The following is a 25,541-nucleotide window of genomic DNA, read 5'->3' on the forward strand; positions in this document are numbered from 1 at the left end:
CGTTCGTCAAAGCTGTCAATGGCTTCGGTGATTGTGAGGTCTACCATTCCAGGGACGTTGGTGGAACCCTGGCAGTGTTCTGGGAGCCTCACGCCGCGGATGACACCAATACAGTGGACTTGGAATGAACACTGTCCCAGGCTATGAATTTCTTCTGGTGGACAGTAAGATGAGACGTGAACCGCCACTCCTAACATGAAGAGCAGCTTTAAATATCCTGGAAAATAAAAAAACTATCTTAATAAAACTAAAAAAAAACTCATAAAACTCATTTATTTTTGTAAATAGGCTTTTAAAACTTTACACGTCCCGGTATTAACCCTATCACTGCTTCGGGACAATAAATTGGGCCAGTGCTGAGAAGAAGCAGCGCAAAAATACTCAGTCATAATTTTTTTAATTAGCTTACAAAGTGTTATTGATGGATAGAGACTTTTAAAATACCTACTCGGGCATTCTAGTAATGAATTATTGTATTATGATAATTAAAAGTTATATTTTGGACTTTAAACAAAGTACATAATTACCTTTTCTCATTGTATTCATTTATTAATAAACCGGCTGACGTGGAATCAATCGTATTGGAACCAAACCTGAAAAAATGAAAAAAATCGAATAGTTATTTTTTTATAAGTTGAAAACAATCGAATGGCCTACGGTGGGAATCTAACCACGACAAGCAAAGGGTCGGAAGTATCGGATTCCCTCAACCTTAGGCAATTCGGTTTTTTCAAGATAGTAAAAACATTGTTAAAGATGCAACTCCTAACGTTTAAAGGTCTGCTCTTAATAAAATATTTATATGTAATATGTGGACATTGTTGTTGGTTATACAATAGTTTAGATATATAAGTGTGATTCTAGACTAAGACCCATTGTAAGATTGTTTTTTGTCCCAAATAAATGAAAAAAAAAGTTTAAAAACCCCGTATGTAAAGTAACGTATTAAACCAACTTCTTTTACCTCTTAACTTAAAAAGTATCCACACTTTTTTAAATCAAAATGTTGCCGCTTACTTGATGAAACCAAATTACAGGATTAATTGAAATTTTAAAATACACCTGCAAAACTAGTAAGTATGACACTTTTAAAGTTGCAATAACTTTGTAAGTGCGTGAAATATAATTTCGAAAGTCATTTTTAAATGACTCGAAAAGAGTTTTAATTCGTTACTATAGATCTAAAGAAAGCTGATTTAATATTTACCATAAGACGCTTTTTATTTTGTATCTCTAACTTTTAGAAAAAAAAATATTTTTTAAAAGGGTAGTTAGTTAGTTTTGCAGGCCAGTGTAGTTTATAAGGTCACTGTCCAGTTTTAGACTCAGTTCGGTAATATTTTGTAAAGACGAAAATTAAATAATAATAAATTAATAAAAAATACTTAATAAACTACCACATACCTGTGCACCGAAGCAGTTATCAGTTCTATGAAACGATTATGCTCATTTGCGTTCAAAGTCCAAATAAGAAGTATTGTATCGTCGGTCCCCATTTCTGCTGACCATACGAAATGCGAACGGTGCCAGTACTTAGTATTGTCAAAGATTATGGCTGCAGATAGCACATGAAACGCACTTGGTTCACATTGTGCCTAATTATTTCAATGTTATAACACAAAGTGAATTTAAATGTACAAACATCAAACTCTTTCTGCCTTTGTGTTACTTTGACACGCCTAAATGAATTTTTCATTAAAAACAGGAATATTCGCAACAAATTTCGCTTCCATAAACAATTTACAGTAGAAGCTTGAAAAAGAAGTACCTATATTTTAATTGAGAATAGAACAAAAAAATGTTTTTGCCATTAACCAGGCTCAAACATTGCTTTTCAACCGTATCTTCGCAACATTATCTTTATGTGGACTCTATGGCCACCAGAGCCTGGTTAAGGGTTAAATCAAGAACTTACTAATATTAAATCCGTGAATTTACATCCTCCGTCGTTTTGCGGATAGTAAGATTGCCAAAGTCCTCAAACTCAGGGTATTCATCAGCATAACCCACAGGGAACATGGCTGCGCACTCCTCCTCTCCGCTAATAGAGTCCCGACTGACATACAGTGGGTTCAAATCCATCAGCTCCAGCAATGGGAGGTCAATCTTTATGGAAACCATGAAGGCTATTCTTAACTCGCTTCTGAAAAGTTTTACGCAACATTAGAACTTGCATTGCGCTCTACTTGTACGGACGATTAATGTTCTTCTAGTTAATTTCGTTGCGGGTCCAATGACGGTTAACTTTACCCCGGGACAAACTTGACCTTACCTGTTTGGGTTTTTATTGGCGGTCGAGCTGTAGACCCTGGCTACATAGGAGTTGCAATGGTGGGAAATAGAGGTGGGAATAGTATAGGCAGAATAAGCCAAATGTATCTTCTGTACAAAATGTAATCTTCAATAAAATCATACGCAACTAAAATACTATGCACCGTGCCTTATACAGTCTGGGCCAATAGACTTTGGGAATCTTGTAAGCAAATAAGCTGCACTAATGTGCAGCTGCTGACTACAAAACAAATAAAGCCTAAACCTGTGCCTTAACAAATAATATAAAACCGTATAGCCGAACGATGAAGGGGTCAGACTGGCCTCTTGAAATCCAAGGAACGCTGATTCGTACCCCGCCGCTGCTAGACTTTGCGGTGAATTGGTGTTGACTTGACAGTGACTCTTTTCAGACTATTTAATAAAATATGGCATTTCCTTAATGCATATAGGAGGCTGGTACAGGTGACTTATGCCCGTTTTCACCATCAATAGCTAATTTTTACGTGACCCCTATGGTAACACATAACAGGAATTTTGTTTTCAAAGGGGACAGTCACTTAAAAATGGGCGTGAGTTTCTTCCTCCTCTTCTTTTCAACACCAGCCAATATGCAATCCCAAAGTGGTGCTGGCAAGCTTTATTGGAACGTGTAATAAATAAGTTTCCTGAAAAGGGTCTACATCAAAAAATAATTTGAATTGTATCATCTTTTAATTACAGAATTGGCGAAGTCTATGAGCGCGCGGATGGTTATCTTAGGTCCGTATCGTAACAGCTAGCTAGTCGAAGATTCAGTTACCATAATAAGATGCATTGCGAGCATTTTAAAATGAACTAGCTGTGCCCGCGACTTCGTACCCGTGTAGATCTTTTCTATTTTTCCCTTGCTCCTTTTGATCGTATCGTGATGATATACAGCATATAGCCTTCCTCGATAAATGGGCTATCCAACACAAAAATATTTTTTTTTAAATCAGACCAGTAGTTCCTGAGTTTAGCGCGTTCAAGAAAACAAACAAACTTCAACTTATAATATTAAAACGTGTCCCACCTCTCGTTCCCACCGCTGCAACTCCTGTGTAGCCAGGACCTACAGCTTGACCGCCAATAAAAACCCAACCAGTGAAGATCAAGTTTGTCCCGGGGGAAAGTTAAACTGTCATTGAACCCGCAACGAATTTAATCAGAAGAACATAGGAGGAGTTCGAACTTTATAATATTAGTATAGATGTGCTGTCAGTCAAACCATTAATACTCACTCATTTACGGCCATGTCGAGCTGGTCATACTGTTTCACGCTGTAGGCGACGTGTTTGGCGTCGAATGGCGTGGTCGCTTTAAATATCCCCATCTAAGCAAATATTTCTAATTCTAATAACTAATAATATTGTTTTGTTTTTGATAAACAAAATCAAGCGACGCAATTTCAAGTCCTACTCAATTCCAATACGTTTAGACCACCATAAAGTTAATATGTATAGGTACTCGTACCTACATAGCGGAGTTAATATTCCGCAAGAATATTAATAATGGTTTAGACCTTATTTTCAGATTTGTAGTGTCGTCTACATTTGAACTTATACTAAAGTTTATTAATGTGCCCCACTAGACAAGTTACAAAACATGTCAATTTTCATTTCGAAATCGAAATAAAAAGGCAATAGTGAAGAGCATTCGGAATTACAACTGTCAAAAAATATCTTGTAATTTGTCTAGGAGTAGGGTTGCCATCTCTAAAATTTGGCAACCAGGACAAGACGCTTGAAAACCCCGGATTTTGGAGCCCAGAACCCGGACATATCAACAGATTTCCTCGCTCTCTAAATCTGGGGAAACCCGGACGAATGGCAGCCCTATAAAAACTCTTAAAGATTGGCTAGTAATGAAATGTTTTTATAATTTAGAAGAATATTTTAATCATTGTTGAAATACTAAAATATGGCCTATGAAATAGTAAGTTGAATATTTTTTATTTTATTATATACCATGGACATTAGCAAAAACATAACAAAACTAGGTATGTGTAAAATGGGATTGAAAAAAACTGGTCCAAATTACCGGACTCTTCCTTAATTACGCGCGAGCGATAAGGATGGCAGCTTGGGGTCATTGGACAAAATTCTACGTGCTCACAGACCAGATTATATCTATATAGGAGGGTTGGTATACGTACATGGATGATGGCATTCTTATGTCTTTGCATTGCCTCGACGGCGGTATACCGCTGGCCTATCGCCAGCATTACCAGCACATGTGGTGGAAGAAACTCTGGTTGCGGCGTCACACATTCCATCACCAGCTGTAAACCAACATACTTTCAACCATGGAGTCAATAGTGTAAATTCTACCGCTGATTTCGAAAAATTCAATCTGAGTTTATTCTTGTACAATGAAACTAGCTTTTGGCCGCGGTTTCACCCGCGTGAAATTTAGTTTGTCACAGATCGTCATAAATTATAGCCTACATATTATTCTATGTTATAAACAATAATACTGTAAACTTTCATCAAAATCCGTTAAGTCGTCCGTCTAAGTTTTTGCGTGAAAGTGTAACAAACATCCAGACATCCAAACTTTCGCATTTATAATATTAGTAGGATAATAAAAATGTGTAGAAAAGCAATAGAACTAACGCATGCTTTTATGTATCTCTTAACCCCGTAATAATAAAAGTTACACCATAGTTGAACTCTGGTTTAAATTGTCATTTAGTAAGGAAATGTCATTTTAATCCAGTGTTCGTCCCAGGTGTAACTTTTTATAAATAAGAGGTTTAGTCATAATAATATTGTCTATTACTAGAAGGCAAAATAACGTGGAATCAATGCTAAACTTAGAACACAACACTTTCATAATCTACCTACACAATTTTTCTTTGATAAGGTTTTAGTTATCAGCGTGCTCATTTTCTACATACTTTAAGTTCATACTTATGTAGAAAATAAGCACGTTCAAGCTAAAAATCTTAATTCAGAAACCGGGAGTCAACAAGTGGTGAAGGCTCTTAAATTGTATTTTTACTAGCTTTCGGCCCGCGGCTTCGCCCGTGTGGAATTTTGTCTGTCACAGAAAAACTTTATCACGCGCATCCCTGTTTCAAAAACCGGGATAAAAACTTTCCCGGGGGAAAGGACTTAGGATAGTTTTTATCCCGATAGTTTTTATTTATTGAGTCCCGACTCAAACTATCTCTATGCCTTTCATCAAAATAAGTCCAGTGGTTTTGGCGTGAAAGAGAGACACACAGACAGAGTTACTTTCGCATTTATAATATTAAGTATAGATTTTTACACTCACCCTTGGGAAAAGTATGGCCAGTCCATTCGCTTTGGCGATATCGTTGGGTGGTGCATATAGGCCTGGTACAAGTAATCCAGCTGGAGGGAAGTATTCATCATCGTTTTCTTCTTCGCTCTCCTCCTCAATCTCTTCCGGCAACTCCTGAACCAATCCAGAAGCCCAAATTACTACTACATTTACTTATAGTTTTTGAGTTAAGACGTGTGTCCACATACTATCATGGAATTTAAATAAATAACAGACAATCGATTTTATGATTTCATCCGTTCGTTCATTTCAGCCAAATGACGTCCTCTGCTGGTCAAAGGCCTCCCCCAAGGATTTCAGAAAAACCTGCATAGTTCGAATAATTTTATTGCTAAAATCAAGTGGCAGTGGGCGGGGCACATAGCTCGTAGAGTCGATGGCCGTTGGGGCAGAAAAGTTCTCGAGTGGCGACCGCAGGCCGGAAGACGTAGCGTGAGAAGGCCTCCCACTAGGTGGACCAACGATCTGGTGAAGGTCGCCGGAAGAGCCTGGATACGGGCAGCGGATAGGACCGGTCGTTATGGAATTTTAATCCGTAAAAAAATATAAAAAATCTCTTTGTAATACTGAACAAAGTACCTGCAGTCGACCACACATCACCATTTATGTTGCAAATCGCTCTTATTACAAAAACTATTTGTCGTTTTATCTGTTTCAACCAAATCAAAATGTTTATTGCTCTATCAACGCTTACCTCAGGTATGACAATATCGATTTCGTCTTCGGGCTCTTCGTCTATCTGATCTAACGCATTTAAGTTCTGGAAAAAATAATACTGCTTTATTGTTACCGAGAGGTGATTTTTTTTTTCAGATTTGATATTGCTCCTGTAGGAAAATGAAGTAGGTACATAGTTGTATCTGTCTGTGTTTATTTAATTATGTTTTAGGTAGGGAAAAACCATAGAATCGCGGGCGACGCAGCCATCAAAAATTAGTCTTGTTAAATTAAGTAGGTATTACTTTGAATCGTGTATAAGCGCCCTGAAGAGGGCCTCAAAAGCTTTGACTTTGAATCAGATTACCCCGGCTTTTAGCAGTTGCAGTTTCCGCTGTTCCTTCTCCAATCTTTTCGCTTCAACGGCGTCGTCCTGAGCTTGTCGAGCCAGTCTTTGCATTTCGGACAAACGCCGAGCTCGTTTCATTAGCTCCTCTTCCTAAATCAAATTCACAGTCAAATAATAATTATAATGGGTCTAGCGTGAACAGAACAGGTCTCAAATGCAAAAAATATGTAAAGTCCGGTCGCCGAGCACATAGAATTTCGTCCAAGTTACGCACACTCGCACACTCACTGCAGCCACCCGTCGCACAGTCGCACGCAACATCAATATAATTACGCGCGAGCGATAAGGATAGGTAGCTTTTGGGGTCATTGGACGAAATTATATTTGCTCGGCGACTGGACTTTTAATAGTGCAAACTTGCTACAGGCATGATCGCAAACAGACTCTACACTTATGACTGCAGCTAGGCGGCTGTAGCAAGTAGAATTTACTTGTGACTACGATTGTAAAAACACAATCAAAACGCCTAACTGTTTGAGACCCGTTTTCAATTTCAATTTTGTAATGAAATAGTATTAAAAAGTGTTGAAAAATCTTTGCAACCTGTCTTTTTATCTTTTCCTCTCTCCGCAGCTGCAAAATCTCTTCTTTAGATAGGCTGTAAGACTTGTACCGGTCGAAGGCAGTCTTGCGGGGAGGTTGGTCACTCAACAGCTTCTCATTGTCAATTTGAGGTATCTCCTCGTAAAGAATCTTGCGAACCAATGCTGTATCAATAAGGAAACAAGATTTTAGAAGACCTTTTTTAAAAGTCAAGACGTTAAGACACAGGTTAAGATCAAGTTGTGCCGTATTACCTACGTAGGTACCTATTTCATTCTTTTTGTCTTATGTGGTGTACAAGAAAGTGTGTGCTATCTACTTATCTATTAAAACATCAGCTATGTACTCCCTATCACTGGTCATTGCTGACTAGCACACATCTAAATATTGAAGAGTAGTTTGTTTCTCCCCAAGCAACTAGTCTGGTCAGCGTGGGGAGTGAGTCAAATCTCCAATTATCTTCTGGTGAATTAAAAAGAGCCGTGCTCCTGCAGTGACCTAAATGGTGATGACGATGTCAAATCTCTTCAACAAAAGAAAACATTGCTTTTGACCGTCAGACGCTGTAGCACTCATGAGGGTTACATAATTATAAGAAGTACTAACACACAAAATGCTTGTCCGTGTCAAGCAACCGAAAGCAGATGGCCAAAGCGGGGCCAGATAGCAGCTTGTGCATCGACGCCTCGTTGATTGGGGCATCTCCAGCGTACAAAATGTCTTCTGCCTTCTCCTTAGTCAGGAGCAGTTCTTCGCGACCCACCATAACGATATCTGGAATATACTTCGAGTTTAAGCTGCATGTGTTTATAGGTGATAATGTAGGTATACCTACGGCATATTATGTGACTGGACCAGACAGTCTGCCAACAGAGAAAGATGGTGGGAGATCGTGCGGTGAGTTATGTCAGAGTAAATACAAATTAGTAGGTCACCTTCATAGAAACGCATCGAGCGCGGTTTGTATGTGAGCGCGCGCCAATACGTATACGGCGCGCACGCACACACTGACAAAATTCGGGGCAACTCACCGCTAGTCAACGCTAAATTTTGTCAGTGTGTGCGTGCGCGCGCCTCATACGTATTGGCGCGCTCACATACAAACCGCGCTTGGGCGTTTATATGAAGATGACCTACTCATTTGTATTTACTCTGGTTGCATGGTATCCGCCTCTACAACCGATGTGAACAACGCCTCAACGTGACCACGACCGTTCTGCCAAGAGCGTAACGAATAAGAAGAAGAAGAAAGTATACTTAGACCAAAAATCCAGAATGGATTGACATCAATTGAGTATCAGAAGCAGCAGTAGTTTCATACAAAGTAACCCCACCGAAAGAGTAATGCTGAAATCAATGGCAAAGAATGACGTCATATGGCTGAAATTCTGATGAAGATGAAGAATGACAAAGGCGACGGTCACCTATACACCCTATTTGTAAAACACCAGCAACCGCGCAGGACTAGATAACTGGCATTAACACACCTGTTCATGGAATACTAGAGAGCGCATGACTGAGTCAGTGCCTGAGACATGCGGCACGGAAGGGGTGACATTGACATATTATGACGTGATAGGCTAACAACTCACGGTGCGATATTCACACGTAAAAATCACGTCTCGCTAAGTCACTGGTACAAAATGGTCGCCCGCCGATCGATCGCAGAGCGCGCGGGCAAAAACCGCCGAGGCTGCGGCACGCTGCGATTACCGTGGCCCGCGCGATTCTACTAGTCGCCCGCCGGAGTTCTTAACCATAGTGTACACAAATCGGAAGTTTCGCGGATGTTTGACGTCACAAAAACGCCCTCCTGTGCCGTTCCCATACCTCACTGACTCATTTAATCTATAGACCAGATAGCTGTTGAATCCAGCAATTAAATCCACCTTATTTAAAAAATCCTATGTAAATCAACTTAACTGTTCAAGTCCCAGCGTTCGTACAACTCAAAATGTGCGTGAGTAGTGTGGGGCCAATACAGCACGAAGTTCAGGTGCTGCAGATGTGGCACCATCAGCTCTGCTCTGTGCTTCTTACGAGACGCTTGGCGAGCTTCTCTCCGAGCGTGTGCATTCACAGTATCGAGCTTTATCTCAGCTTTGCGAGTTGTGATCCATTCCTAAAATTGACAACGAGGTACATTCAGCGTCTTTCAAATAGTTCATGACACCCAAATGTGTATGCGGGCGGCGCAGGACCGGCCGTTGTGGAAATCCTTGGGGGAGGCCTTTGTCCAGCAGTGGACGTCATTCGGCTGAAAGGAACGATGATAATGATGCACAACTGTATTACCATTTCATCTGGAGTAGGCTCGTCTAATTCGTACATCGGTCTGTCAAAGCAAGCCCCACCAAGCTCCATTTTGAAATAATAAATCTCTTTCTTGGCTACCTCCGCCATTCTGATAGCATCCACGCCTCTAAAGACTTTAGTTGTTTTCTTATTCTGTAATAAATTAACGATAGTTTATTTGCTTTTTAGTAACATTACTTTCAAATCACAATAAGGCGATATAGGACTCAGAAACACAATGCAGGCTACCAACCGGGCGATTGTGGAAATCATTGGGGGAGGCCTATGTACAGTAGGCGCGCGAGTTCATGACCATCGGGGCCTTACTTACTTACTTATTTACTTATACTTTTTTTTTGTAACACCTACTGATGTAAACCCATTTTCGCAAAATAAATGATTTGATTTGATTTGATAAAATTGATTTGATTTACTTATAAGTTGCAAAAAATATGGAAAAATATGGATTAATAGATAAGGTTGACCTACTTAATTGGTAATAATTATCGATATCGACATTAGCATAATTAGTTAGGTAACAGCACTACCGCATTCCTCAGGATGGACATGAACTCGCGCGCCTACTGTACTAGTGGACGTCCAGTGACTGAAATGATAATTTCGGTATATAGAGGCCCTGAAACTCACCAGAATAAATATGTATACAGGCTGGCTTTGATTTCTAAATCTGTGGAATGCTTGAATATCGTCTGCAGGCACCTATAATTGGTAATAAATAGGTTTAATTGCTACGTTTAACTATTGTTACGTGCACCAAACCATACCCCGTGCTAACTCTACTTAAAATTAACTTAAATGGGATTATTTCAATATGGGACAATAACAGACGAGAGTTTTAACAGTCTTTTCAATCCTGCCTAGCCCATCAAACACGGCTGAGTTGCACCACCTAATTTTGACCGAAACTATAACGATAACCGGTGTTTTTTGTATGGAGTTTGACAGATTTTTGACGTTCGTTAAAGTCAAAGTAAGTTGGATCATCCCAGCCTAAGCGATCGCATGAGACTGCGGTAACATATTTTGATTTTTATTTTGACTCGATTGGCGGTACCTACTTTAAGGCTATCTACTTTTTTGAAGCTTCTTAAAAGAACTTTGAAAAACATGCCTTAAGTAAAACCATCTTGCCATCGCTCCAATCCAGCTTCATAGTGTTGAAGAGACGATCGAGAGCAGTGCACCAGCCCGCAAAATGGCTGTACACTTCTGCACCTGCACAGCAAGTGACGTCACCAAAATGGTATTTGTCATCAGCATCATTTCAACCATAGGACGATTGCTGACATAGGCCTCCTCTAATGATTTCCAAATTGGGTGGTGGTAGCGGCGTGCATCCAGCGCCTTTATGAGGTCATCTGTCCACCTTTTGAGTGGACGTTTAACGCCGCCCTTGTCTGGTAACTGGTCCACTCCAGAACCTTTCTGCCCCATATATTCATAATTATGGTTTTCAGGAGACTCAAACTATGCATTTTTTTTTCATTAAAAATATTTTTGTGTCTCCTGAAAACTTATTTTCTAGCACTTGTAGGTAATGTTATTTATTGGTACCCCTCAAGTAGGTACATTGTTGATGCAAAATCACATCTAATTTTATCATTCTTAACTATTTCTGTATGACACTTACAAATGAGAGTATCAGGGTGGCTTTCGAGTACACTCTCGAATTCTTTTTCATCGTGTATTTCTGAGAATATTTCAATTTTACGTCGACCTGCCATTTTTTTTGTTACTTAAAATCAGTTTGGTCATGCTTAATACCTATAGTTTACTTACTTAAGCAGAACTTCTAAGGGAGGTCTTACTAAACTTATATTTTTACTGAAAATCGGGGGCTCAGCTAGTTCATGAATAAATTCGCCTTGACTTTAGGCCTACCTTAGTTCTTTTATTTCTATGTTCAAAAGCTCTTGTTTATAAACTCAGTAAGTATCAACAATCTTTTCCTGGATAGATAATTAAAATTAAAATAACATTGACGGTCATTATCATCGTGATTTCGCATCGGAAACATTCTGCTAGCGATAAACAAAAATACAAACGCAAACGTTCAAAGTTCATAATGAAAAATGTCACGTCATACTTAACTACCTACGTAATATTACACGGAGGGGAATCCCCTTAAAATGAACGACAGCAGTTTTATCAACACGTTTTGCGTAGCAATGGAAATTTTTAGAAATCTATTTTGAACTTTTTATCGTACAACAATCTTATTTGAATCTTTATCTGATTGAGTGTTATTTTAGTAGGTATCTTTGTCTGGATTCTAGAATTTCTAGGTCGAATTAATACGATAGCTATTTAACAACAGCAGGTTAATACTTACATACCTACTTACGAGTAAGTAAAACTGCTTTTTTAATAAATACTATTCTTTACTTAGTATAAGAATTATTTATCTTTGGAGGTAGATGGCGTTGTTCTAAACAAAACACAACTTGTCTTAATAACTTTAATTACTTAATAAGTAATTTTGTAATTCCATGGTAAACTAAGTACATTAAGTTCCGTCATCACTCATCACATCTGACCACCTCTGAAGTCGAGTGGAAAGAACACCACCCAAAGGTCCCGGGTTCAAAAGTGGTGACAAAATTATTGCTTGGTTTGATTGATGATAGGGATTTTGTTCTAAGTCCGCCTAAAAATATAATTTTAACAGCATTTTTGCGTATCCGCCACAGTATTGGAAGTCAGTTAAAGTTACTCTATGCTTGAGAATAAAATTACCGAGTGGAAGCTCTCTTCCACCTTCAATCCTTTGTGGTACCTACTTCTTCTTCTTCTTTTCGTGTCGACAACAAACCTACACAGTGTCAGCCCAAAACTCCGCCACACGAGTGGCGTTGTCAGTAGCATTCAGCGGGTCTAGTCAAAACGCACTTTAAAATCGCAAACCCATCGCAAACCAGTCGCAAACAAATAAACAAATCGCAAAAGAGGTCGATAACAAAAAAGGCTTAGTCAAACGGCAAAAAATCGAATCGCAAAGCCCTACCTATCGATAATCGAAAGACTGGATTGAAATTTCCCATACAAAGGCTTAGCCAACATGCATTTAAGACTCAATCAAAATCGAATCGAATCGCAACACCCGCCATTTTCATTGCGATTACTAAAACCCCGGTGATAAGCTTCGATTCGATCGAAACCAATAGGGTGAGTTGCACCACCTAACTTTGACCGTAACTATGACGTTAACCGGTGTTTTTTGTATGGAGTTTGACAGATTATAGACGTTTGTCAAAGTTAAACTAAGATGGTGCAACCCTCCCTAAGGTTGTTTTGACAAATCCGTATTGCGATGTCGTTTTGACAGCTAGTTTGACAGCGAAGCATAGACGTAAACAGAGAGCAGAAAGAAGGAAGAAACTAATTTAAAAAAAAAAAGCTAGAAAAAGTAAAAACAATCGCAAAGTCATAGACATTTTTTAACTTTTATTCGATTTTGAATGAACTTTTATATCGCCGCGTCGTTGGTGGTTCAATGTGCATTTTGGCTGCCATTTTCCGATCGAATCGAATTACTGGTGACGCGGCGACTGACATTAGTGAAAACTTCCTATTGGTTTGTGATGGCATTTTGACTAGACCCACAGGTACCTACTGATTTATGTATTTACTAATTCTCTATGCTAAGAAGTTATACTAACATACCTATTAGCTCTTGGTCTGCACCAGGCAATGCAAGTTTTGAACCCCAAAGGCACCCAAAAAGGCTTTAAAAAGCTTTTGCACATTTCCGCTAGATGTCAGTGTGTAAAACGGTTTTTATTTCATTCAATTTCACCTTTTATAAGTTTTTCGAGATTGTATAAAGCTATTATTAAATATAATAAATACTGACAAACGTTTACACAATACATGGTCGTCTCCATAATTTCTACATGAAATTCTACACATAATTAATCGATATAACTTATCGATTATTCAATTGCTTTTATATTTTTCTATGGCAACATTATTATTTTTTCTTCTATTGCGGATGAGAGGCGGCCATATTGAAAATTTTAGTGAATCAGAAAAATTATCGTCTGCAATGGAGTCATATTTTTGCTTATCAAATACTGATAGTTTTGTTGGGGAATCGCCAAAATTATGCAATTTGTCCATCGTTTCCCAATTTGGTTGTGGTCATTTCAGAAAAGCGTCGATCGTTTGACGAAATTGTCCTGAGTGTGTTGTTTGTAAATTCTCGGTCGACCCTGGAGACATCTTGTGATAGAAAAGCATTATTGCAGCAAGTTACTTCGCTGCTGTCTGGTTTTGTCTTCGCGTGAAACGGTAACAAAATTAGATTGGTGCTATTTAAGGCCTGCAATCATGGATGTGTCGTGGGGTAAGTGTTTGTTATTGCGTATAAAATATTGATTTTTCATTTGGTGTCATTGTGATGACATTTTGTGGTATTTGCAGACGCAGATAATTTTGAGCCTAAACTTCCGACCACGTTGACCTCTTCCAACAAATGGGAGGGTGAAGACGAGGAAGAAATCGTCAAGGTAACGTGTGCTTTTGCCAAGTATTTGTTTGTTGGTTTTTTACGTATTAGTATCGTGGTATTTACTTTTTCTTGTGCGTGAAGTGTACTTATAACCTCAAATTTATTGCCTACGTGTTGACGTCTGGGTCCTTTTACAGGACAGCTGGGAAGACGAAGAAGAGGAAAAAAAAGATGAAGAGAAAAAGGAGGCTGCTCCGCCTCCCGCGAAACCCAAAAAGAAAATTCACGACAAAATAGCCGAACGTGAGGTGAGTTCTTTCACTTTTCCATTAGTTTTCTCTGTTTGATGGCACGAAAATCATTTAGAGAAGTAACCAAATGTCATTTATAGTTCCTGGTATGGAGGTCAACTACTTTCTACTATAGTAAAACGTGTATTATTAGCCTTTAGTCTCATTTCCACCCTTCAATCGCGACACTAAGTTCCCAGTCACATAAATACCATAAAATATTAATTGTGGTATTTTTCTGTCACTAACAAGTATGACTACTAAAACCTTTTGTATTTGTATGCTCTTTTTTTGTTAGAAAATCTTGAAATTCTTGTTAATCCTGTCTTTTCTGAAAGGTGTTACAATACTAACAAAAGCAATCTCTTAAATGTTTGCAATATCTGCCTGAGGCTCAACTTTCTTTCGGAAATTTATTTTCAAACAGCCAAAATTAGACCAAAAAATTAGGCCAATTACTTAATGAAATTGTACTTAATGAGTATTCATCAAATTAAAATTCCTTCCAAGTGCTAATAGTATGTCCCTTGGTTATTATTGTAATTAGGTAGTTAATCAAACTCATTATTAGGATATTATTTTAAAGTAATATGTATGACTAACACTACATAATAGTGTAGATAATTGTATGACATGTTAAAAACTTTCTATAGAAAAATATCCACCGGCAGGAACATACAATATTATAGTGGTATTTAATTTTCAATATTTCAGCGCATGGAACGGGAGAAGTCGGAGAGGCTCACTACGCCTGAGAAAGTAGAAGAACTCACTCCTGAAGAGAAGTTAGCTGAAAAGCTTCGTCGGCAGAAATTACAGGAGGAATCCGACCTCCGACTTGCTATGGAGACATTCGGTTAGTACTCATTTGTTTCATTTTTTCTCTGATGCTTACCCACTTTTTTTAGTCACTATCAGCTAACCCGGTACTTATGCGAAAACTATCAGCTTACTCCTTGAGGTTATGGGGTGGAGTACAGTGACTTGGTTTCCTTAATACGTTGTTTCTTATAGTCTGGTCTGTGAGCACGTAGAATTTTGTCCAATGACCCCAAGCTACCCATCCTTATCGCTCGCGTGTAATTGTGTTGTTGTCGCGCTCGCACACTCACTGCGGGCGCCCGTCGCACAGTCGCGACAACAATATAATTACGCGCGAGCGATAAGGATGGGTAGCTTAGGGTCATTGGACAAAATTCTACGTGCTCACAGACCGCGCTTTAGCTTCGCTGAATTCTGCTAATGGATTACATTGTATTTACTTTTCAGGAGTCTCCGGCGATGGTGGTGGCAAACTGGACAGCTTCCATCCGACTACCAAGGAGGAGTTTACAGAATTTTCTGACCTGTTGAGCAGGAAGATTAACCTGTATAAAGCTAAGGAGGAATTCCCTGCCTTCGTCGATGAACTGTTTAGGAATATTATTGTACAAAGTGAGTATTATTCGTAGTCATTTATGTTTGCAGAAAATTGAGGTTAGCTGGGCAATCAAATCGCTTATTGCAGAATATCTATGCACATTCATCTAACATATTTTGTTTCAAAATACCATTGCATTTACAAACATTTTTTGAGACAACACAACTAAACTCAAGTGTATGGAGAAGTAAATTTTAAATACCAAAGCCCCTTTGCGGATCTGCCAAGTTTATTTGCGTCTTGTTAATGGTCTCTTGACAAGGTCTATTCATTCCATATCTAAATGTACATAAAACGACTATTATGAAGCATTCATTATCGTAATTATATGATTTTTAATTAATATTTCTTTGTTTCTATTCCAGTGGCCTCAGCGGACATCAAAAGGATAAAGATGTCCGTTGACAACTTGTACATTGAGAAACAAAAAGCAGAGAAAAATGAGAAGTCTAAGAAACCCACTAAGGGCAAAGGCAAGGCCAAGTTAAAAGTTGAAGGTGACAACGTAAGTATTCCAAGTTCAATACTCATCATCATCATCATTGTAGCCATAGGACGTCCACTGCTGAACATGCCTCCCCCAATGATTTTCACAATGGCCCGTTGGTGGCGGCCTGCATTCAGCGCCTTCCTGCTACCTTGAGGTCCTAGCCTCCACTCCGCCGTCAGTTCTGCGTACTATGTGCCCTGCCCATTGCTACTTCAGCTTGCTAATCCATTGGGCTATGTCAGCGACTAAGTTCGTTTACGGATCTCTTTTTCATTTTTTATTCGATCTCGTAAAGAAACACACAAAGTCAAATATTTGTGTGCGGTCCACTCCGAACTGCACCTTGACTGTTACAAAAATTATGTTTTTTGGAAAATACCAGCTATTCCTTGCATAAGATGCCACAGTGTTTAGCTCTTTAATAAAGTGTCTCAATTAGATTCTACAGTATTGAAAAACCGCTGAAAAAACTAAATTCTTGTTCATTAAATGCTATGAGATGTATTGAAATTTTATGTAATTTGACAAAACTTCTAGACGCAGTATACGTTTTATTGCTCGTAAGTCAGTTGACTTTGTAAATAAATAATAAAAATGCGTTTATTTATCGTAATTAATAAATACTTGAGATCTAATTCTACACACAGTATAAGAACAAAATGCGCCGATATTATGTGTGAAATTGTCTATTAAAAATTCTGTCTTTCATTGGTGTGCTTGAATACAAGAATACTGTAAAAATGCCAGATATAATAATTATGACCAAGTAAAAAATATTATTATGAAAAACTTGGTACATAATTGTGAAAAAAGATGTTTCTGCCCTGAAGAATTCTGATGTAAGTGACAATATGCATTTCCTATCTAAAATGTTTCACGACATGTAAAAAGTATTATTTTTGGAATAAAGTTCATACTTGAACGAATAAGAAATCGGATAAGTTGAATGAATGTGTGAATTGAATTTTATTTCTCTATTTTATAAATTAAAAATAACATTTTCTAACTGCTTTTTGCCTAAGATTGTCATTCTAGTCATTTTATTATAAAGGACGATCTACTTTAATATACCAGAGAAAAATCGGGATGATTGGACCTACACCACAAATTCTTTCTCAAATAATTTTTTACCTTTCAACTTTCAGGCGTAAAAAGTATTTTATATTTATAGTCCCTGCAGACTACAGACTTTTAATCGATCTATAGTTTGGTCGGCGTCAATTTGTATGAGGAATCGAATACCAAATCGGTGTGTGTAGTGTGACTAGTGTTGCCAGGCGTCGGACATGTTTGGCTTTTTACGGTCTTGTCCGGCCAAATATTGTCTTGACCGGCCTGTCCGGCTTTTGTTAGGCTTTTTATTTGGCCTGCTGCGCCGCGTCTTTCCGTTCTATACATGGCCAGAACGCACCCATAGGAAACTGCTCGTGTATATTTTGGAGTGCTCCTTTGTAAATCTGTTCCTACAAACTATACACGAATTTTGCGTACTGGCTGTGTATAGTTCGCATTGTGGATGCTTGCGGCTTCGATCCAAACTATACTACACTACTTACACTTGACATAAATAATATTATGAATTTAGTTTGATTTTGATGTAGTACCTAAAATATGGAATTATATTTAAAGTGAAATGTATTTCATGTAACACATTATTATTTTACTGAATCAATATGAAACTATTTTTTTAACACTTGTAAGTAGTTTTTAACCAACTTAAAAAAAAGGTTTTCAATTCGATTTTTCTGTATGTACGTTACCGCAGAACTCCGTCAATTATGAACCGACTTTTTGTTCGATAGGGTATACTCTTGAGGTGGTCCCATTGTCACCAAGTCAGGGTCTGATAATGGGATCCTAGGGAAATCGAGGGCAACCCTCAAATTTTATAGGCACGTACATCATTTTTCATGTTTTATCTTAAGTCCTGAAAATCATCATCTCATATTGATGAGCTTCACTTATATTTACCACTTTTTATAAAATTAATTATGCAGAAACCACAGCAGAGAAGAACACTTAGATTATTGTCTGTCATTCGTTGCACTGGTCTGGCCTTTCGAAAGAGCGCATGTCACAAATCAATTGAAATCCAACCTTATCAAAAGGCAATATGATTTAAAGCTAAAATCTCGTTTTACTTACATTATTGTACTGCTACTCATCACTAGGTGACACTAAACACATGATTCAGTGTATACAACATCTAATGCAAAGTAATAAGGACCATAGTTGAAAATCACTGGGCAAATTACAAATTCCGAAGTAATAATTCCGCTACTCTACAGTAGATGTCACTAAAAATTTAATAGATTAAATTGATTATCTATTGCAAATGATTTAAGGTTCATAATTCAATGATCTCGGCGATAGAATGAATGTTGGATTAATACACTTTATAAAAGGAGTATCGATATTTTACAAATACTATTTTGTTTGCTATTTTAGATAAGTATTGAGCTCTGTCTAAAAGAGTTTTCCATTTCCTTTAAAATTATGTTAAATAATAGGCCTGAAATTATTACTGCAATTTAATTGTCTGGATCTACGTATGGTCGAAAAATCGTTTGCAAGTTTTGAAAATTTACATTTATACGTACAAACGAATAGTGAAAGTTAAATAAAAGCTATTAATAAAAAACTTAACATAAAAAAGTTCAACGTAATAGGAAATGATTTAAATATATTTATAAGACACAAAAATTGAACTAGGAAAATTTATCTTTTAAGTCTGTCGTTACATTCTGAATTCTTATTCCTCGCTCATTTTGCTACTGCACCATAATAATTAAAATACATCACTTTATCTATAATTTGACGGGATCTACTTTAGGACATCCCTGGCTGAGTAGCGTAGCGAACGAAGCAGAAGTAAAAAAAAATTACATGCTTATCACATTTTTTAAGATACCTAGTCTATTTCTAGTGAGTTAAGAGAAGATTATTTTTTAAACATGTGTGTAACACACTATTTGTCGTGCTTCCTTTACTAATTTTAATAAAACAATAAATTTATTATGTTCATTTATTTTTTACATTTATTTTATTTTATTACTACCTACTTATATTTATTTTAAACTTGTATGCACATAAAACAGTGTACATAAGGCGGACTTAATGCCTTTCGGCATTTTTAACTAAAAACCCTCTATCAAAATAACGGCACGTGCCGAAAGATGATTCAGTGTTTAAAGAAGATACGCGGATATTAATTACCATGTAATAGAAAGAGAGGTCAATAAATCAAAATGTCGAATAATACAACTACATACTCACATATTGTAATAGCGCACTCATTCCAACATTTTACGTCACGCATGATCAGTCCGTATGCGTACTGGCTATGTATATTACGGAATACGATCATTTACCTACGTCACTACAAACTATACACGGGTTTTTGCGTACTGGCAGTGTATAGTTTGGAGGAGCTTAGTAAAAAAAGTATATTCCAAACTATACTCGATTAGTTTCACACCCTTGCGTTCTGGCTATGTATAGATTGGAAAGACGCTGCTGCGCCAGGCGAAAGTTGAGCCACAGAATAATATGAAGCGCACGCCTCAGGATGTTATGTTGGGCAACCGATGATACGATGACAGTACTCACTCGTGAGCTTATGACACTAATTGCAAAATGTCCGGCCAAATGAAGCACAGAGTCCGGCTTTTTTTATTTTGGACCTGGCAACCCTAAGTGTGACCACTTCCATACATGTACTAAGGGCGTAGTGTGAGCTTTAAAAATATATGAAGATTTTAGTTCTTGAAAGTGTCCGCTAGGGGCATTGTACAATCCATCATACATTTAATGTCCAATTTTTACGCAATCGACATCGAATGCGTGTGAACACACTACACCCTCTGATTAGCAGCTCGACCCAAATATTTGTAATTTTTCGACCAAAAGTCTGTACTGTAGTCTGCAGCTAGGCTTAAAAACGGATTTTCTTTTAGCAGTGAATGGTGTCAACTGCCCAAAATGGTCTGAAGACGCACAGTCTTCCGAGAACTTGATAAAGTCCGATCGCCGAACTCGTCGAGCAGATAGAATTTCGTACAATAACCCCAAGCTACCCTTCCTTATCGCTCGCGCGTAATAATATTTCTGTCGCGCTCGCACACTCACTGTGCGTAGAACCACAGAATAATAATAAGTACTACGTACAGAAGTTTTTCTTCGCGAAGGTATTCAAAAAAATGTATGCTCAATGTCATCAACAATATGGTGTAATTTAGCTTGTCTTAAGAGTCGAGCACCGTTTTGTTGACATACGTCAGTGATCGGTACTGTCTTGATGCCATAGGGCTGACTGCTACAAGAAGCTACTGTGTCGCCATCTAGCGCACCACACTTGCATTCACTGCTCTTCGCGGCAACGCGCAGCTACATGCGGCCGCCAGTTATATAGTGTAAGAGCTAGCATCTAAATATTTTATAACACACATAACCGTGACAATTTATTTCACGTGGGCGAAGCCAAAAAGCTAGTAAGAAATAAAAATTCAATTCAGTAGGTATTTCAAACCAAATTTTATTACATAAACAAACATTATACTAATTTCATTATGGGCCCTTAGTATGTGAAAACTGCAATTGACGATATTTCGCACTGTTTTCAATATTATGTATTACAGAACGTATGTGTGATGGGATGATATTTTCGAAAACACGATTAGAAAAAATTTTTCTCGAAAAAAAACATTTACCTCTGGATTTTTTTATAAAAGTTTAATATGACCGTGTTTTACAATAAAATTCCTATAAAATCACAAAGGTATCATGTTTGCCTCTTTGATTTCCTGGCTGTTTTAGATTTCAAAAACCTAAATATATTAATTTATTAACTTTCTGATAAAAATGTGAATGGCTCTTACGATGTCCCCCCCCTTAAATCAAAATGTCTTTATTTGGTCTATATGCCCATCATCACTACGTAATAATTATAAAAAAAAGTCGCTTTCCTGTCTGTCTGTCCCTATGTATGCTTAGATCTTTACAACTATGCAACAGATTTTGATACGGTATTTAGGGTTCCGTAGCCAAATGGCAAAAACAGAACCCTTATAGATTCGTCATATAGTCTGTCTGAACATAGAACGTTTTTGTGCACTTTTTAAAATGAGTTAACCAAGTATATGGCTATTAGACTTGCACACGTCCGGTCCGTCCGTTTTTTGTAGGATTCATATAATTAAGTAACATTTATTTTTTGCATTCGGCTCTTGGTCTAACCCAAACGAAACACGAACAACTAATGAACTAACAATGAACAAAGTTGATAAATTAGTAATATGTAAATAATGAATTTGTTTTACGAGCTGTCCCGGCGTACCCGCAAATTAATATAAAGTTGTTTAAGTGATTTATAAAATCGCAATATTAATTTTTGAAAGTAGGGTCATTGTGCTGGTTTTCTATCTAACTTCGGTTTTCGTCCATTTCACTGAGCTGCCATAAATACATGCGTAAAATTTGAATACAAAGTATTGTATTCACAGAAGGCAGTAGCCATCCCGCGCTAGTTTTGTTGCAATCTATAATGCCTAAGCAATAGTTCTACCTAAATGAAAATGTAATTTAAAAAGTAGTGAGTTCCAAAAAATTACGTAAATGCGCGGCCATACACCGGTCACAGTACATTGCAGAAATCATCGCGCTAGAAAAAAAACGTGCTGACAGGAAAAGTTTTTGGCACGTATGTCTAATTGATAGCATTATAAACACAATTTTAAGTGTTTATTAAACTTCTTCATACAAAATTAAATCTTAGATGACTAAGGGTCATTTTTTTAAAGCAAAGCTCAGTTCATATAGCTGGCAAATCAACTCGGAAAGGAATCAACAACGTATCGCCTTTTGTGGCATGGAGGTAATAGTGGAGAGGAAATATAGATCTATACAAAAATTCGACAAATTAATGACAAACAGCTGTTTATCTCTTTCTAACTTACCCCTGGTGATGTATAAAAAAAAGAAATAGATAATGTTTGGTCAGTACTCATTCTGGCAACATTTTCATGTGACGTCACTAACTACCTGACTTGTGCCGAGTAGGTACCTACATACAAGATTTAAGAAAACAACATATTTATAGGCAATCAGCTGACAACTACACGCACACACACACACACAAATACCTGTCAGCTGATTGCCTATATTGCGGCCATGTTGTTTTCTTAAATCGTGTATGTATTTATAATGCGTGTAAATGTGTGCGTAATGTACCGAGTACGTTTATTTTAAAGTTACGCCAAGTCCATGAGACATTGATATACGTCAGTGTTTTGCGAGCTGTCATTGCCCTTCGCGCACTGTCATCGGCGAGGCAAGGCGTTACGTTACGGTGCGGATTGTGTGTGCGTTGCAGTATGGACTTTAGTTGACTGCCTTTATGAGCACTCGAACGACATAAAATAATATGATACATTTATGTAATGGTATTTTAAGATCACAAAGTTGGCAACTCCGATAGTTGGACGAAAACCAGCGCAAAGACCCTATCCTGTTTGACACCTATAATAATTGACAATAGCTGGCTCGGCGAACTTCGGCAAACTAATGTGTGACGTGAAGTGCCAAATCGCGGAAAATGTCGGAAGAAATACATGAATTTGCATGAATTATCATGAATAACAATAACCACTTATTTACCTCTCAGTGTCTTCAGGCAACTTAAAAAAAGTACATTGTGTGTTTTTATTATTATTTAGGCAGTTAAATACTGCACAGTATTTTTTTATTTTTTTCCATAATACAAGAGTACGCGTGCGTGTGTCAATGCTCGCTCGTATCTCGTATGTGACGCCTTGTCGAATCGCCTCCTGTAGGTGGGCTATCGTGCGTGTTTTGTTTTCGATGTGAACTCGCGGAGATGAACAGGCCTGGTAGAACAAAGTAGCTTGGGGTCATTGTACGAAATTCTATCTGCTCTGCGACCGGACTTCAGTTGAGAAGTAAATCTATAAAATATCTTATCTGTTTTCAGGCTCACCTCAACCAATACGACAACTACGGTAATTTCGACGACGACTACGATGACTTTATGTAAACACGCTGTAGTTAGGCCGGTACCCGGCGTCTTGACGTCATCACGCCCTTTTTATATGCCACATCCATACGCAATATGTAAACTACGCTAAATGTAAACTCTTATTTTGCCCCACAGTTTTGCCATACATTTAATTAAAATTATAATTATGCTTATTTACACAGTCTAAACATATACAAAGTAAACATTTTACGCCGTGTATACTCATATTACACATAAACATTACTTTAAGCTCTATTAAACTACTATCATTTAATTAATTCTACTATCATTTCATTCATAATGCATGATGAAATCTTTGTCTAAATGTTGATTCGTATATAAATATGTCATTGTGTTGTCTACATTCCCATGGGAAATTATTTTTGTATAACTCTAGTGGTAAGTGATACATGAATACTATATATTAATAGAATTTGTGCGTTCTATGTCATAATAAATTTGCTATAAATAATCTATAAAATAGCATTATTTACATTTTAATGATTTTAACCTCTTCCATTTTCCACTAGTTATTATGAATAATATAAAATATGTACAAAATGAGATTGTGTCAAAGCGTTATTCATATAAAAAGGGTGAATTATTATGTTTCGTTTTAAATTATTTAGTTAGGTATTTTTTCAATTAGATGCTTATGTGCGTGACAGTTGTATGTAAACGTTTGGAGGCCCGGTACCTAACAGCGCCATGTATAGCTATATACATACTTATATACACAATGTAATATACAGTCGTTTCATTCTACGGTTATGGTCCGATGTTATGTTATATAGATAATAAATTTTTTATTGTGATAATATTTCAGCGTTTAATTTTACAATTCCCAACAAATTACTTACACACAGTTCCAGGGATTAATCGTAATTTTCCTAAAACGTTTTACACGCGCCAACAAACTCCGTAAAGCTTTATTAGAGTAGGCGCACACCGTTGATTTTTAGTTGGCCGATAGTTGTGCCCGATTTTAATTTGTATGAAGAATCGGCCAAATCGAATCGGCGTAGTGTGCGCACTCCCATACTGATCAACTGCCCGACTAAACTATCGGCCGACGAAAAATCAACGGTGTGCGCTTACTCTTAGTCGGGCAACTAAAGTTGAGGTAAACTCATATGCATTGTATGGAAATCGAACTCGGTACAATTTTGAAGATTAGAATACATTTTCTCGTTATTTTGTGCGTACTGTGAGATTTTACAACTGTTGCTAAATAAATTGCTTGGCTCTAAATTCATACGTTAACCAAAGTTAATGTTAGCGGTCATAGCCTTTACTATTATGACTGCAACAGTCAATTTTGCAACAGTATTCTTAATAGTTCATCGCGTATTGTAAACTGGGGATTTCAAAATGTAACAAGGTCCCTTCAGCCCATTAGCCTTTTGAACTCTTGAATGTAAAGTTCTCTTGTTCCGAGATGATAAATGACATTTGTAGCGTTTTTTCGAAACCGCACGTGCTTGCAAAAATAGATTAATAGTCGGTTACCTATAGGTATAGGTACGAACAGCATGTCTGACTACCCGTTTTTGTTGCAAATTCGCTATTATTACAATGAGGGTTTTCGCGAATGAAAGATTCGCTAGATGGCGGGACGTGGATGTGGGGCTGACTGCTGCGTGATTGGTGGATTTTGACATATCTGTCAATGTCATGTCAAAAATAACCAATCACGCAGCATTTTGACCTCGCGTCTACGTATTGCCATCTGGCGGATTTTTTATTCGCGAAAACCTCATTGCAAAAGATCCTAAGTAGGTACCTACCTTGTTCACTAAATCTTACTAATATTATAAATGCGAAAGTTTGTATGGATATCTGGATGTTAACATGTTTGTTACTCTTTCACGCAAAAATTACTAAACGGATTTTGATGAAACTTTACAGTATTATTGTTTATAACCCAGAATAATATAATAGGCTATAATTTATGTCAATCTGTGACAAACTAAATTTCACGCTGGTGAAGCCGCGGGCAAAAGCTAGTGGACTGATATTTTTACACACAACGGAATCTTGGACTTATATCTCACCTTATGGAAAGTGATGATCAGGCCGAAGATGGAAGCGAGCTTCACCCGGAATCCTCAACCACAAAAACTAAATATCCGACCTCCAACTGCCGAAACAACAAAGCTCTTAACATTGTTGTTATGGGGACAAACTTAGATAGATAGAGATAGTGGTGTAGCTAAGTAGCCAGTCGGACTTAGAACAAGCCCAACTAAGGCGAGCAGAATTTTTTTTCCTTACTGGGAATCGAACCTGGAGCCTCTGGCTCTGTCTGAGTCAGGGCACAGGTGGTCTTATA

General features: G+C 37.6%; 2 protein-coding genes across 3 annotated transcripts; one reads left to right on the forward strand and one right to left on the reverse strand.

Moving 5' to 3' along the window:
* Positions 1-1,919: 1,919 nt before the first annotated feature.
* On the reverse strand, positions 1,920-11,242 carry LOC135079754 (uncharacterized). 2 transcript variants are annotated; one of them, XM_063974360.1, is made up of 11 exons: positions 11,157-11,242; positions 9,506-9,658; positions 9,134-9,332; positions 7,817-7,984; positions 7,211-7,374; positions 6,626-6,757; positions 6,296-6,361; positions 5,572-5,715; positions 4,448-4,573; positions 3,534-3,625; positions 1,920-2,143 (listed from the first exon to the last, which is right to left on the reverse strand). In XM_063974360.1, the coding sequence occupies exons 1-11, from the start codon at positions 11,205-11,207 to the stop codon at positions 1,921-1,923; spliced, it is 1,518 nt and encodes a 505-aa protein (XP_063830430.1). In that variant the 5' UTR covers positions 11,208-11,242; the 3' UTR covers position 1,920. The 2 variants fall into 2 exon arrangements, with proteins under 2 accessions (XP_063830430.1, XP_063830431.1); XM_063974361.1 differs by lacking the exon at positions 7,817-7,984.
* Positions 11,243-13,526: 2,284 nt separating this feature from the next.
* Positions 13,527-24,029, forward strand: LOC135080101 (eukaryotic translation initiation factor 3 subunit J). Its single transcript, XM_063974780.1, has 7 exons — positions 13,527-13,871; positions 13,949-14,034; positions 14,174-14,284; positions 14,981-15,122; positions 15,536-15,700; positions 16,052-16,191; positions 23,165-24,029. The coding sequence occupies exons 1-7, from the start codon at positions 13,856-13,858 to the stop codon at positions 23,225-23,227; spliced, it is 723 nt and encodes a 240-aa protein (XP_063830850.1). The 5' UTR covers positions 13,527-13,855; the 3' UTR covers positions 23,228-24,029.
* Positions 24,030-25,541: the final 1,512 nt, after the last annotated feature.

Source organism: Ostrinia nubilalis, chromosome 17, assembly GCF_963855985.1.
Source record: "Ostrinia nubilalis chromosome 17, ilOstNubi1.1, whole genome shotgun sequence".
Classification (NCBI taxonomy): Eukaryota; Metazoa; Arthropoda; class Insecta; order Lepidoptera; family Crambidae; genus Ostrinia; species Ostrinia nubilalis.